This window comes from Corticium candelabrum, chromosome 9 (assembly GCF_963422355.1).
Source record: "Corticium candelabrum chromosome 9, ooCorCand1.1, whole genome shotgun sequence".
Classification (NCBI taxonomy): Eukaryota; Metazoa; Porifera; class Homoscleromorpha; order Homosclerophorida; family Plakinidae; genus Corticium; species Corticium candelabrum.
The window spans coordinates 944,551-957,050 of NC_085093.1; the positions used below are offsets into that span (position 1 = coordinate 944,551).

General features: G+C 42.9%; 4 protein-coding genes across 5 annotated transcripts in view; 1 reads left to right on the forward strand and 3 right to left on the reverse strand.

Moving 5' to 3' along the window:
- The window catches only part of LOC134183960 (uncharacterized), a 2,347-nt gene extending 809 nt beyond the window's left edge, over positions 1 to 1,538 (reverse strand). The window contains exons 1-2 of the mRNA XM_062651553.1: positions 1,388 to 1,538; positions 1 to 946 (exon numbers count right to left, since the gene is read on the reverse strand). The exon at positions 1 to 946 is cut by the window's left edge and continues 809 nt beyond it. Of these exons, the coding sequence (XP_062507537.1) occupies positions 1 to 946; positions 1,388 to 1,433 (992 nt within the window). The 5' untranslated portion in view covers positions 1,434 to 1,538. The remainder of the gene's footprint in view (positions 947 to 1,387) is intronic.
- A 71-nt stretch (positions 1,539 to 1,609) lies between these two features.
- Positions 1,610 to 9,108, reverse strand: LOC134184036 (uncharacterized). Its single transcript, XM_062651639.1, has 6 exons — positions 9,000 to 9,108; positions 8,173 to 8,751; positions 6,758 to 8,092; positions 3,943 to 5,109; positions 3,611 to 3,865; positions 1,610 to 3,211 (listed from the first exon to the last, which is right to left on the reverse strand). The coding sequence occupies exons 1-6, from the start codon at positions 9,037 to 9,039 to the stop codon at positions 1,815 to 1,817; spliced, it is 4,773 nt and encodes a 1,590-aa protein (XP_062507623.1). The 5' UTR covers positions 9,040 to 9,108; the 3' UTR covers positions 1,610 to 1,814.
- On the reverse strand, positions 3,388 to 5,706 carry LOC134183962 (src kinase-associated phosphoprotein 1-like). 2 transcript variants are annotated; one of them, XM_062651555.1, is made up of 3 exons: positions 5,595 to 5,706; positions 3,943 to 5,109; positions 3,388 to 3,841 (listed from the first exon to the last, which is right to left on the reverse strand). In XM_062651555.1, the coding sequence occupies exons 1-3, from the start codon at positions 5,632 to 5,634 to the stop codon at positions 3,603 to 3,605; spliced, it is 1,446 nt and encodes a 481-aa protein (XP_062507539.1). In that variant the 5' UTR covers positions 5,635 to 5,706; the 3' UTR covers positions 3,388 to 3,602. The 2 variants fall into 2 exon arrangements, with proteins under 2 accessions (XP_062507539.1, XP_062507538.1); XM_062651554.1 differs by having other exon boundaries at positions 3,388 to 3,865.
- A 205-nt stretch (positions 9,109 to 9,313) lies between the features above and the next one.
- LOC134184256 (von Willebrand factor A domain-containing protein 3A-like) overlaps positions 9,314 to 12,500 on the forward strand; it is a 17,785-nt gene continuing 14,598 nt past the window's right edge. The window contains exons 1-9 of the mRNA XM_062651899.1: positions 9,314 to 9,408; positions 9,470 to 9,557; positions 10,032 to 10,156; positions 10,222 to 10,290; positions 10,705 to 10,773; positions 10,836 to 10,890; positions 12,085 to 12,186; positions 12,321 to 12,427; positions 12,483 to 12,500. The exon at positions 12,483 to 12,500 is cut by the window's right edge and continues 111 nt beyond it. Of these exons, the coding sequence (XP_062507883.1) occupies positions 9,320 to 9,408; positions 9,470 to 9,557; positions 10,032 to 10,156; positions 10,222 to 10,290; positions 10,705 to 10,773; positions 10,836 to 10,890; positions 12,085 to 12,186; positions 12,321 to 12,427; positions 12,483 to 12,500 (722 nt within the window). The 5' untranslated portion in view covers positions 9,314 to 9,319. The remainder of the gene's footprint in view (positions 9,409 to 9,469; positions 9,558 to 10,031; positions 10,157 to 10,221; positions 10,291 to 10,704; positions 10,774 to 10,835; positions 10,891 to 12,084; positions 12,187 to 12,320; positions 12,428 to 12,482) is intronic.

The window sequence follows — 12,500 nt, forward strand, 5'->3', positions numbered from 1 at the left end:
TATGCAAACACTGGGAAGTCCTTGGTAGCATATTCATCATCTTTTGATCTGCAGTGGTATAGTGTGTGACTATGTAGGATATACCAGACTTCTCCTTCCCATCCTCGACTGATGCCGTGCTTTCGCCGTTGTAGCATTCCTTCGTACTCAGGGTTGACAAGATCGGACATGTTTACTATTAGTTTTGTATCTTCTCGTTTCCTTCTAATAGTCGGACTTTGTTGACCCTGTTGTCCTCTCCTTGATGAAAGTCCAGTCAAGGTACCTTTCACTTTGGCACCCATTCTAAACAGCAGCTTACCAGGTCTCACTCGGCTTTCGTCCACATCCTCTCTTGTTGCCTCACCTTCACCTGCTTCACCACCAGCATCATCATCATCAATAGTGCCTTTGGATGCTTTCCTCTTTTGCTCTTTCTTTCCCTTCTTGGTTTTCTTAGCTTTGGTTTGTCCTTTGTCTCCAGATAAAAAATCTATGTAACCGTCATCTCTGCTTTCCTTTCTGCCTTCTTCTTTCACTTCAAGACAGTCATTGTCTTTGACTACATTGATGTACCCAGACTGACCATCTGTTGTCTTCTGTTCTCCATCTCCGTCTTTCTCTTCATCGTCTCTTCTTCCTAACCCCACATACTCACCCTTAGGATTCTGTCCTATGATTGGTCTCTTCAGCTGGTCGGGATCTGCATAGCTGTACATGTCAGACTCTTCAGGATGCTCAACGTTGACCTCTGTGTATCCCGATGCTTTTCCGCTAGGTTCAAGCGTCGCATAGCCAGGGCCTACGTTTCCCGGTTCCATCGGAAGGTAGAGATCATCGTCGGTTGGCGGCTGTTGCCCGTCGAGTTTTGCTCTTGCAGCTTCCAACCTCTCCAGCAATTGCGTGCATTGTTGTCTCTCTCTCGGATTCAAACGATACATAATCAGTGGGAAGAAATCTTCCACATCTACAACAGAAAGAAAAACAAGTCCAACCAACAGCATCCTACTTCTACGTAATGACCATATCTAGGAGTTCTTTTGTTGCTAGGTGGCGCCTAGCCATCCAAAGTACACACTTGCCAAGCTAGAGGTTTTGAATATGCTCAAAAGGCGGAGCAAGTATAGTTATCGTATGATTCCTAGGCATCACGAGGACGTGCTGGAAAGCACTACACTCGACGACCAAGTTTTATTGCAGAGAGGCGGGGCAATCAAGCGTAAAGTGTAGTGTAGTCGTACGTGTTGTAGCGCAACGTATTCCTATCCGAAACCATATTTTACAAATAGTCAATGAGTGGCTATGAGTAGGCGCGTTACCTGCAACTACCGCCCTTGCTCTGTATTCGTGCTCATGCACGCCCGGACAGACAAACCGAAATTGCAATGCAATGCATTAATTAGTGTACCTTTCAAGAGTTTGATCGTCTCTTGCTGTCTTTCACGGGCCGTCATATTGCACTAGTGCCACGAGTTCACGGTAAAGCGTAGGCGCACAAACTCCGGAATTTGTCCAATGGCAAACGAGACGGTGTGGGATATCACGTGATTGGATATGTGAACACACACCCTCTTGCGGTGATGAAACTTGCAAGAACTAGAGCAACTGTCTGAAGGCCACACCAATGGCATTACAGATGCTTCAAAACAACGTAATGATTACAGCTAAGTACATTAAGAAATGACTTCTACACATCCTAGGTCATGATCATGATCTAGTCAAGTGTGTATATTCCTTTGCGCAGTCATAATAATTACATGCCAGCAGCAAGGGTGTACCAGATTTACCATGTGCAGTATGATAAATCAAAGGTTATTTCCACTACTTGATTCCTGCTAAAGCTTGGTATTAGCATCTTGGTCAGTTGATATCGGTTGTAGATATGATTTTGGCACAAACCTCTTCCTATCTGCAGAGACTTCATCATTGTTGGTTTGTAGACTGCCAACCAGCCAATGTTCGTTGCTGCCTTCTTCTTCAATGAGTAACACATCTCCCTTCTTGAATGACAGTTCATCTTCTTCCCCACCATCAAAATCAAAAACTGCCTCATAAAATTGTAGTGGTGATTGTGAGTGAGAGTGTCTGTCCTGTTCACTAGGAAGTTTAGGAGGAGTTTGACATTGTCTGTTTGCATCTGCTTCTTCTTGCTCACGCTGCAGTTGTGCCAATGTTTCTGGATCAAATTCCCTTGGAACTTCATATGCATCGATTAGACCTGCTGCTCTTTGTAGTTCTACAATCCATCTCTCCTTATCCTCACTGCTCGTAGCTGCAAATTGAAATGAAGGATTTTCAGTGTGAACAAGTTGAATCACATGCTGCACCTTGTATGCTGATGTGTTTCCAGATTCAATTTTGTAGCCTTCTAGTGAAAATGCATGTGACGTGTATCTGTCGGTCTCTTTGTCTGCATACAAGAACTGGTCACCTTTTATCACACACCACCTCCTTTGCCACCTTCCAATTTTCTTATCCCTCTTTCGAAGGTACCCAGACATTTCTGGATTCTTCATATTCTCCATCGAAACCTTCCGTTTTTCTACTCTGGAACCCAATTGTTCTCTGTATCTTGTTGCACTTTCTCCTTTTCGACTTCCAGACACTTTATCTTTTTTAGTGCTTTTCCAATTTCGAAGAAGGGACAGTGACATCCTTTTCTGTAGTTTTCTATCGCTTTTGGGGCTGCTTGATTCACCATTCTTGTCATCTGCTGCCGCTTGACTGCCTTTCCTACGTATAACAACAGAATCTCGATTTTCAAAGTTCTCCTCCTCATCCTCTTCCAGTAATTCGAGTCGATCTCTACTTACACGTTTACTATTATTATGACTGTCAGTTTGCTCCACTTCACTCGAGGATGTCTGACTGTGACCATTTCCTCGACGTTCAATTCCCACCACATCATTACTACTCGTAGTAGGCGGTGGCGGCGGACTCATTTCTATGTATTCATGTGGTGAACTTGGTCTATCTCTTTCTTGTTCTTGTTCTGCATTCTCTAAAACTCTCGCACATGAAGTCACAGTATTTTTGTTCCATGTCGGTGATTCCTTGCCTTCTTGTTTCTCGTTCTTCGTCGATGCGTTTCGTATTCGTTTCTCGTGCGTCATCGAGTGACATATCTTCACCTCGGCTCGTCGAAAACGGGACGCAAGCACCTGTCGTTCGCTGTTAATTTCAGCAGGAAGGTTTTCTACTTTGCCGAGCGTCACGCAAAACGTCTGAGCATCTACGAATAGATGTCAGTTAACCTCGAAAACGCCTCAAGAAAGCACAACAGCTTGAGCTTACCACACACGAGATCTCTGAACTCCTTGAGAAGTTCATTCATTGCGCAACGGCACCAATAATCCGGCGCTCAGGAGATGAAAGAAATGGGTAGTACGAGCGTTTTCTCTCTCTCTCTGCACGCACAGAGACAATATTTATTTTAAATGCCCGGCCCAGGAAGTTACTCACGTGACACGAGACACTCCCTCCACATGCAGACTAATAACACACAGCCTGCTTAGTCGGAAGGTGCATAGGCATAATAACAAATCTAAGTCAACTATATCTACACAAACATAAATAGCCAACTACAAATGCGGCTCTTGGTCGATGTTGCTTCTTTAATTCTTCTACAAACTTTCAAATGCTGGAGTAAGATATGCTCGAGGTACAAAGCCTCTCTTTCCATTAAATTTCCCATCCGGCGTTTGAGTCGTGCCAACCCACCAGTCATTGTGATCTTTGAAGTCAATTAATATGAGGTGACCTCTTCTGAGAGTCACCTCATCATCACCCTCGCCCATGCAGTCATACTGTGCCTTGTAAATGTGCTGGAACTCTGCACGCTTGTCTTGAGGATAGAATTTTCCTACGAATATTTCATCCTTGTCAGCTAATGACATCATACAGCAATATATTATAGCCCTAGTTACAACAGCTACATAAGTATGAAGCTGACTACACACTTACGTTCTTTCCCAGGAGGCTGCACCTGCTGGCCAATATCTGTTTCTGGCATTTCATAGAGATCTTCTGTGATGAGTGTGTCTGTTGGCTCTGTCTCATTCACTCGATCCTCATCGAGCTCCTTTGAGCTGTTTGTCATTGCAGCTGATTTTGATGCAGCCCTGTTCAACACCCGAATCCACTCTTGCATCTCGACAGCATTTTCAGCAGAAAAGCACACATACTTTCCAAGAGTTGGTTTGATTTGGAAAGTATGCTGCTGTTTGCCTATTTTCGTGGACTCGATCACAGCACCCGATAGAGAGAAAAATTCTTTAACTCCCCCACATATATCCTTGTCACCAATGAATATCATGTTGTCTTTCACAACAACAGTTTGTTCCAGCCATTTGACTACAATGTTGGTTGTCTTTCTCTTTAGTTTGCCTGTATAATCTGGATTGGTGATACTGTCCAACATTACTTGCCCCCTTGTGAGTGTGTTCGCTTTCCTCTTCACCGAGCCTTTATCCACTGATTTTGGTTTCATTGTGAGAGCTTTAGTAGTTGGTGGCATAGGAGTGCAAGGTGATTCATCCATATCTGTGTAGACATCATCAGTGATTAGTTGACCACCACTCTCCATACTTTTCGTTTGCCAGTTTGCTTGTTCCATCACATGATAATTCTTGTCATAATCAAGATGTGTGTCTGCCTCTAAATAGAGCTCGTCGTGTTTGTTGGGAGCAGAGGGAAGTCCGGGTGGTTCATACAATTCGTCTGCATCTACGGATGCCATCTTCCCCTCATGTCTAGTGGTCAAATATGACGGCTGGTCACTACTAGACCTTGACTTCTCTCTAGGTGCTATTGCTTTCTTGTCAAATCCTACATCAGCATCAACAACATCATATGTTTCTTGAAACACCTCAGTTTCAGACATGCTACTCGAAGGTCGAGGAGGAACAGCCGGACCAGATGAGGACCTGCTCGACTGACTAGCACTACTGCCTCGACGATCAGGAAGCGGTGGAGCAGCGTTGTGAAGTTCAGGAGGAAAACGAGGCTGTGCAGGATGATCATTCTGATGTTTCCTTTTTATTTCTAGGATTTTGTACAACAAGCTGCTGCGTTCCTTGTCTAATGAAGGAGGCAATTTGTTGGCAATAGCAGCAAGAAATCGCTCTACCTCTGCAAAACAATAAACACATTCAAAACAAGACATAAAAGTGTAAAAACAATAATGTGTTAATCGTAATTACATTAACTAATTTACGATTACGCGTAACCAATCACCCAGCAGACTGTTCCTCGCTACTGCACATTCTTCATGGAACGTAACCTACTAAGATACGGTAGGTCGCCGAGTTCGTGTTGCAGCTCAACACGGAAATGAGCGTTCTACAGCGTGCATGCGTGCCCACCAACCAACCTTTCGATCTCCCTCACACATGCAAGCAAATCGAAACGAACCGTTGGCGCATCGATCTACAAGTGCGAATGTTGCACAGAGCAGTCTGCACTGAAAGAAAGGACGGAACGTTACAAGAAGTGGCATAGGAAAGTGGGCGAAACAGCAAGTCAGCGTTGATACGCACTTTCACCTCGTTTTTATACGTCTTTATACGTCTACAGCTCGTACAGGCACTAGTCTACATAATCTGCTATCTCCTTACCCGATAGAACGCGTTTGGCTTCAGATACGAACACATTCATGAGCGACACACACAAATGGAGTTGAGAAGGTCACAGGCCGGAAGCTGAATTGCACGCTAGGCTAGGGTCCAGCTCCCGTATGATCACAAATACGTACGTACACGTACTGTACAAGGAAAAAGCATAGCTAGTAGGTAGCAACTAGACGGAAGTACTAGCCAAACCCCTCCTCTTTTTGATATCTAGAAATATGCCCAGAAATGAATCAGAAATAAACCCCAAGCAAGTTATGCTATATGATTGAGATGTGGTTAGTAGTTGGTGAACACAAAAATAAAAAATTTAGATGCAAGACATCTGCCAGATTTGGAGAAATCTTTTATCAATTTGAAGCTTGCAATTGGTTTGGGACATTTGAAATATTGTACTTTGTGTTGCTTTTTGGTCTCTAGCATCAACACACCCACCCGCCCGCCCACACACCACACACACACACACACACACACACACACACACACACATACACAAATGGACAAAATGGATATGTCCTTCGGAAAGTTCCTATTTCTAGGTAAGGACCCCTGCGCTATTCGGAGTTTAGGCCGCGCTGACGAACCCCTTGATGCGTGGCCAGAGCATCGAAGGGCACTGACTTTGGCGCAGCCGCGGGACTGGACCTCAAGTCCAAACGTACCCGTATACTGCGTAATGTTCTGCCAAGCCAGCGGTCTAGTTCAAAGTCCAGGTACTCATATATACTCCTGAGTCGACAGAGGCAATTGTGTGTAAATTTCTTGGCCAAGGAAATTACGTTTGTACTCGTTCGCGAACCTACGACCTCAACGTTCCGGATGTTACCATTCTCCAAATGCAACTCTCTAACCGACAGAGCTACAGACGCCACACACACACACACACACACACACACACACACACACACACCACCACCACCACCACCACAGCATTTAATTAATTAGTGTTTTCTAATCTATCGTTGAATTATATATAATTTCTATGACGTATGTTGTCAGCCAGTAGGAAGTAGTAGGCTTTACGAAACAAAACATTGTCTGCAGCAGAAACTTCTCATTATGAAATTTGCACTTGCAAATTTCATGTAAGCAGTCTAATAATCTATAGTTTTGAGCAGCAACGAAACTATTCTATTTCTACCATGTTCAGTTTTGTGATGATAAAGAAACAATGTAATCGTTTGGTATAAATCCAGTGTCTCCTGTGAATTGTTGGGTTGTTTTATGTTGAAGTGTCCCAAACCACCACTTGTCATCATTCACAGTTTCAATTAGAATCAAATCACCAATTTCAAAGCTTAATTCATCGTCATCAGTTGCTTGATAGGATTTCACAGCACGATAAACAAGCTCATCGTTGTTCTCATTTACTGTATCTCCACTACTCTGTGTTTGTGCAATATGTAGTGCATCACAGTCCTTATCACTCAATTTGTGTTGTGGCTCTTGCACAGGATGTACATAGTGCATTTCAAAATTCTTGCCTCTTGGGTCAGATTGGCATTGCTCACTTGTTCTTAAGTTAGTTAAAGACAGTTCCTCATTCACTTTCTCAGTCAAATTTTCTTTCTCTGGAATGTCTTCAACTTCACTCTCAGATCGTCTCTCTGATTTCAGCAAAGGTTTAGGACTTGTTAAGTTCTGTTCGTCTGTACTATTATCCATGTCTGTTACGATAAGTTCATCTACTTTAGCTGTCAAACTTTCGTCAAGTGATGGAGAGGTTTCTGTTGCTTGTAGTGAACATGATGCTGCTTTACTTAGCTTGGCAATCCATTCTTGCATTTCATCTTCCGTCTGTGCTGCAAACAGAATAGTCTTTCCATTGTGTCGTTTGATATGGAACACATGTTTCTGCTTGCTTCCTTTTTCTGGCTCAATAACTGCATCTGATAATGTGAAATATTCTGAAATGTCTCCCGGTGAATCCTTCCCACTGATAAATATCATATTGCTCTTGACAATGACAGTCTGTTCCATCCATTTTGTGCCAATTTTCTTGTCTTTTTTTCTCATTAGTTTACCAAGAATGTCCGGATCAGTAATACTGTCCAATTGCACTGATGATACTGGTGCGTGCTGTCTGGTCCATCTCTTTTTCAGTTTCTTGCCAACATCAGACAGTGTCTTCCTTCTTAACTTACGTGCATCAGAGTGTTCATCTTCTGTCGCAAAGGAATCATGGTTGTTCTGTGTAGACTCCATTTGAATATCGTCTAAGTGACCATTTGTAGCCTCCATAACAACATATACTTCATCAGTTGATTTTGGCTTTGGCTTTTGTGATTGCCCCATGTCTATATAAGTTGCATCATCACAGAGTGGTCCTCCTGACAATGAGTTGCATGTTTGATGTTGATTAGACTCTTGTTGTAATGTGATCTCTGTGTCAACGTACACATCATTGTATATAACATCCATTTCTTCAGCTGCTGCTGCTGCTTCTGTGTGGGGAGCAGAATTTTCCCTACCCTTACTCTTTTGGTCTAAAGCAATTTCAAAATCAAAGTACATTTTATCAGTTTTGATGTCACCACTGTTATATTAATTTGAGAGAGTACAGTACCTTTTGGATAATCCGTTTCTATAACTTGTTTCTTGATCATTGTAATTGGGGCTTCATATAAATCTTCATCTTGTCTCGAATAGGTATGCTCAGGGACATCTGCACAAGCTATGGTTGTGATAGAAGTTGCATCACTGTTGGATTCTGTACACTTAGACAGAGGTGATGTGTGTCGTTTCAAAGCTGTTGCAACATCTACAACTTCATATATGTCTTCAGATTGGTCGAATGCAACAGGAATTGCTTGTGGGGCAATCTTGGCCATGTGAAGTCGACGCTCAGGAAGTGCTGGAGGAGTGTTTGCATCAGAGAGCAATGGACTTGAATTGCACTTCGCCATTTGATCCCTACGTTTGCGGGGTGGAGCGCATATCCCTTTGCCAGATCTGCTTCCATGACAACGCTCGGGAAGTGATGGTGGTATGTCAGGAGGTTCTGTCACCACATGACAACCTTTTTTTAGCTGGCAGTTGTTGTGTTTCTCTTTGAACTCTACGACTCTCGCCAATAGATTGCTACGCTCTCTTTCATGCGAGCCATTCACTTCGATGCTGATTGCACCCAAAAAATGTTCAACTTCTGCAATACAATTAGAGAGTCTAGTTAGAAATTGAAACAATATTTACAAAGCAAACGCGTTAGCAGGCAACTCTTTGTTGTCCAGCCATGAAATGCACTCGATCACAACAAATATACAGCAATACGTCCTAGATACTAAACCTCTCGCGCTTCTAGCCAATGACATTGACTGTAATGTGAGATGTCACCGTTGCGCACGCATTCTGGTCTAAAACGCGTTCTCTTCCACGTTCACACAGCCTGGTTACCTTTTAGAAGAATCTTGGCCTCGTACATGCAAGTGTCCATATCGCTTTGACACGTGAGACTGACTAAAAAGTCGCTCTTCACTCTTTACGCTCACACCTGCAAGCAGCTTCGACCGGATGTCAATTAGCGACACCCACATCCCTAGCCTTGAGTTCCCGCCTGCTTTCTGCCATTGTCAACACGTCCTTACAGTAAATCATAGAGCACAATGAATATTCATGACCTACCGGATGTTGCTTGGGTAGGAGGTTAGTCAGATTGTATCCCGTATGTCTAAGTTATCCGGGGATTTCGTTGCGCGGCAACAACGAGTCATGTCATGTCAGTGAGTGATAGTAGCGATTTTAGTGGACTGAGCGAGTCGAGCGTGACTTCAGTCGAATACTCGTCCTATGATGATGACAGCCGGTTAGTTGTGCGTCTATCTATTTGTTTCTTGTAATGTAATTAATGCTGCGGTGTTGTGTAGTGAGTGTTGGAAAGATGCGAACGTGGAAGGATCTAAATCTTCGCCTCCTTTACTCTGCACTACCGTGTCACACCATCATGAGCGTCAGGTTAATGCAAGTTGTAGTTTACAATGATTATTGATCATCAATGAATAGTTTTTAATTTGTTGGAGAATAGATTAGTGCTTTTAGTTTGCCTGTTTTTCTGCCTGTCTGTACGTTTGTCTGTCTGTCTGTCTGTCTGTCTGTTTGTCCATTGACTGTTATTGTTTTGCATAAAGTTAGCGCTTGTTATCATAGAGTAAGCATTCAAATAAAACAATCTGTCTGTCTGTCTATGTGTCTTTCTGTCTGTCTGTCTGTTTATCTGTATGTCCGTCTGTTTGTCTGTCTGTCTGTCTGTTTGTCTGTCTGTTTGTCTGTATCTTTTTTCTGTCTCTTAAGGTCTATGACCGGCCATTACCTTAACCAACAGTCAAGTTTATTTGTTAGTGTTTCTTCAGGTAGGCAGTGCATGCATGTGTTTGTGTTCTGTCTTGTTATATATGCATCTAGCATGATTTTGAGTGTTTTTCATCACAGAGGCTGGATAATTTCCGTGTCCCAGCATTTGAATCACACACCACTGTTCAATGGCTTTCTTATAACTCACTATCAGCCCTCCATCTCACTCTCAAAGAAATTCTTCTGGCATGTCAACCAAAACAGTACTCATAAACCTTACCTAAAGTTCAAGAGCTTTAGAGACATACATTACATGTTTGGTTGACAGACTCTCCAGCCCACAGTCTTCTGCTGAAGAGTTGATACACGGAGAGAAGTTAGATGGATCGGAGTCAAGGTGAGTAGTACGTGCTATATGTAGTGTTCGAAAATGTGGTCGTCAAGTTGCCATTTGATGACTAACTGAGTTCATGTGACGACCAATTGTAGCGAGGTTGCCATAGTGATCACTGAAGTTACTCAAGTTATGGTGGACCCAATAAATCTTAGTTTTTATGCTGTAGAGTATGTATAGTGAATTACTCAGGTCAGACTGAGAGTGACACCTCTGAAGTCCCGGGATTTCGTTTACTTGCCAGAACAATCAGTATCATTAGTTGATATCAATGAAATATATGTAAAAATTATAAACTCCTTGATGACTGAAAATTTTGTGAGGTTGCCAAGGTGACGACTACGTCAGCCATAAGATTTCGAACACTGTATACGTAGTTATCTAATGTTATCAATTGCATGACTTTATGTGTTGTAGTTCGGTGATTGTGTCAAGACTGGATGTTGATTTACAACGTCTGCAACCGTTTGAAACGAGGCTGGAGAGGTACGTGTTGTATTTGTTATCAGATTTTTGTCGTGTTGTCTCATTGCTCTCTCTTCTCTAAGAGTTCTTGAACTTCATGTGGCAAGAAGGAACTGGCTACTTCAAGGAAGTCGCAAGGTCAGATACAAAACAAACTCTGGTAGATGCATGCACATCAATGGTTTGTGATGGTTTATACATTTTTATACATAAATACATACATGATGATGATGATGGTGGCATGTCCATGCACCAAATTGGTGATGATCTCTCAGTGACCTTCATGTCTTTGATGAGATGCCAGACCAAGAAAATAGAATCTACTATATAAAGCTCAAATTGTCTGTCTGTGTCTGTGTGTGTGTGTGTGTGTGTGTGTGTGTGTGTGTGTGTGTGTGTGTGTGTGTGTGTGTGTGTGTGTGTGTGTGTGTTCACGTTTGGGGGCCACGTCTTTTGTCCGTTCGCAACCGAAATCGGTACACACTCGGCACGCACAGGGAAAGGTTTGCGTAAAAAAATTAAAATAATTATGCACCGGGTCCCCTCTCGAGGGGTCGACCCCCGCGTAAAATTTCTCGATGACGCAAACGCTACACATTCTGGTTCATTCGAACACACGCCCACGCCAGTCCTGTAGACCGTATGCATCGTCGTCCTTCGCAAAGCTTCGAGCGATCGAATATCTCTTGCCGACGAAACTTACTCTTCTAGCGCTTTCGTTTCTCTCCAAATTCTGATTGCATTTGCACCGAATCCAACCTACACGTTTTCTGCAGCAAGTGCTACACGGGGAGTGTGTCGATTTCGATCGAAACAAGGGCGAAGAGCAAGATTCGAATTCATTCAGCATATCCGGGACCTCGCAACAAAGATTGCACGTGACGTGTCCACAGACCTATCCTTACACTACAGTATCTTGCCCGTACGAAGGACGGGCCATGTATACTAGTATATAATATATATAATAATAGTATCCAGAGAGGCATGAAAGGACACAGAAGAAAGCCTGCACTCAAGAGTAGTTTACGGTTACTACGGGATGTGCATATACTCAGACTCACTTTTGCATTGTAACACACACACACACACACACACACACACACACACACACACACACACACACACACACACACACACACACACACACACACACACACACACACACACACACACACACACATGCACGAACACACACACACACACACACACACACACACACACACACACACACACACACACACACACACACACTTGAATATGGGTGAACTAGGTGATAGTCTTTATGATGTTGTGAATTTTGAATGTGTTTTTGATTGAATGTATTATGTGTAGGTGTTTGGACAATTGACTGGTAGCAGGGTTGCTGTGATTTTTGATGTGTCTGAGAGTACGTGTGGATTGGGGCAACTTAGACTGTACATAGAAAGTTTAAAGGTTTGTATAATTATGTTTACTATTACACACACACACACACACACACACACACACACACACACACACACACACACACACACACACACACACACACACACACACACACACAACTGTGTCATACCATACTTACACAGGAGCTGCTTCTCGATCAGCTGAAGAGAAAGAGTGCATTATTTTTGGCATGTATTGGATCAACAGTGTGGAGTTTATGGGACCAAGTAGTATCTATTGATGACGACAGGTAATGCTGCTCAACTGTCATCTCACAATGTGTTAACAGCAATAATATCCGTTAGGATAAAACAAGCAACTGA

What these genes read in the sequence shown, in the direction of transcription:
- LOC134183962 (XM_062651554.1), bottom strand. Translation starts at nt 5,634, where the DNA reads ATGAATGTGTTCGTATCTGAAGCCAAACGCGTTCTATCGG. An exon ending in AGCCAAACGCGTTCTATCGG is followed by an intron (nt 5,110 to 5,594) that starts GTAAGGAGATAG and finishes ATTGTTTTGCAG; the next exon opens with AGGTAGAGCGATTTCTTGCT. An exon ending in GCAGCCTCCTGGGAAAGAAC is followed by an intron (nt 3,866 to 3,942) that starts GTAAGTGTGTAG and finishes TGATGTCATTAG; the next exon opens with CTGACAAGGATGAAATATTC.
- LOC134184036 (XM_062651639.1), bottom strand. Translation starts at nt 9,039, where the DNA reads ATGGACACTTGCATGTACGAGGCCAAGATTCTTCTAAAAG. An exon ending in AGAAACGGATTATCCAAAAG is followed by an intron (nt 8,093 to 8,172) that starts GTACTGTACTCT and finishes AAATTGCTTTAG; the next exon opens with ACCAAAAGAGTAAGGGTAGG. An exon ending in GCAGCCTCCTGGGAAAGAAC is followed by an intron (nt 3,866 to 3,942) that starts GTAAGTGTGTAG and finishes TGATGTCATTAG; the next exon opens with CTGACAAGGATGAAATATTC.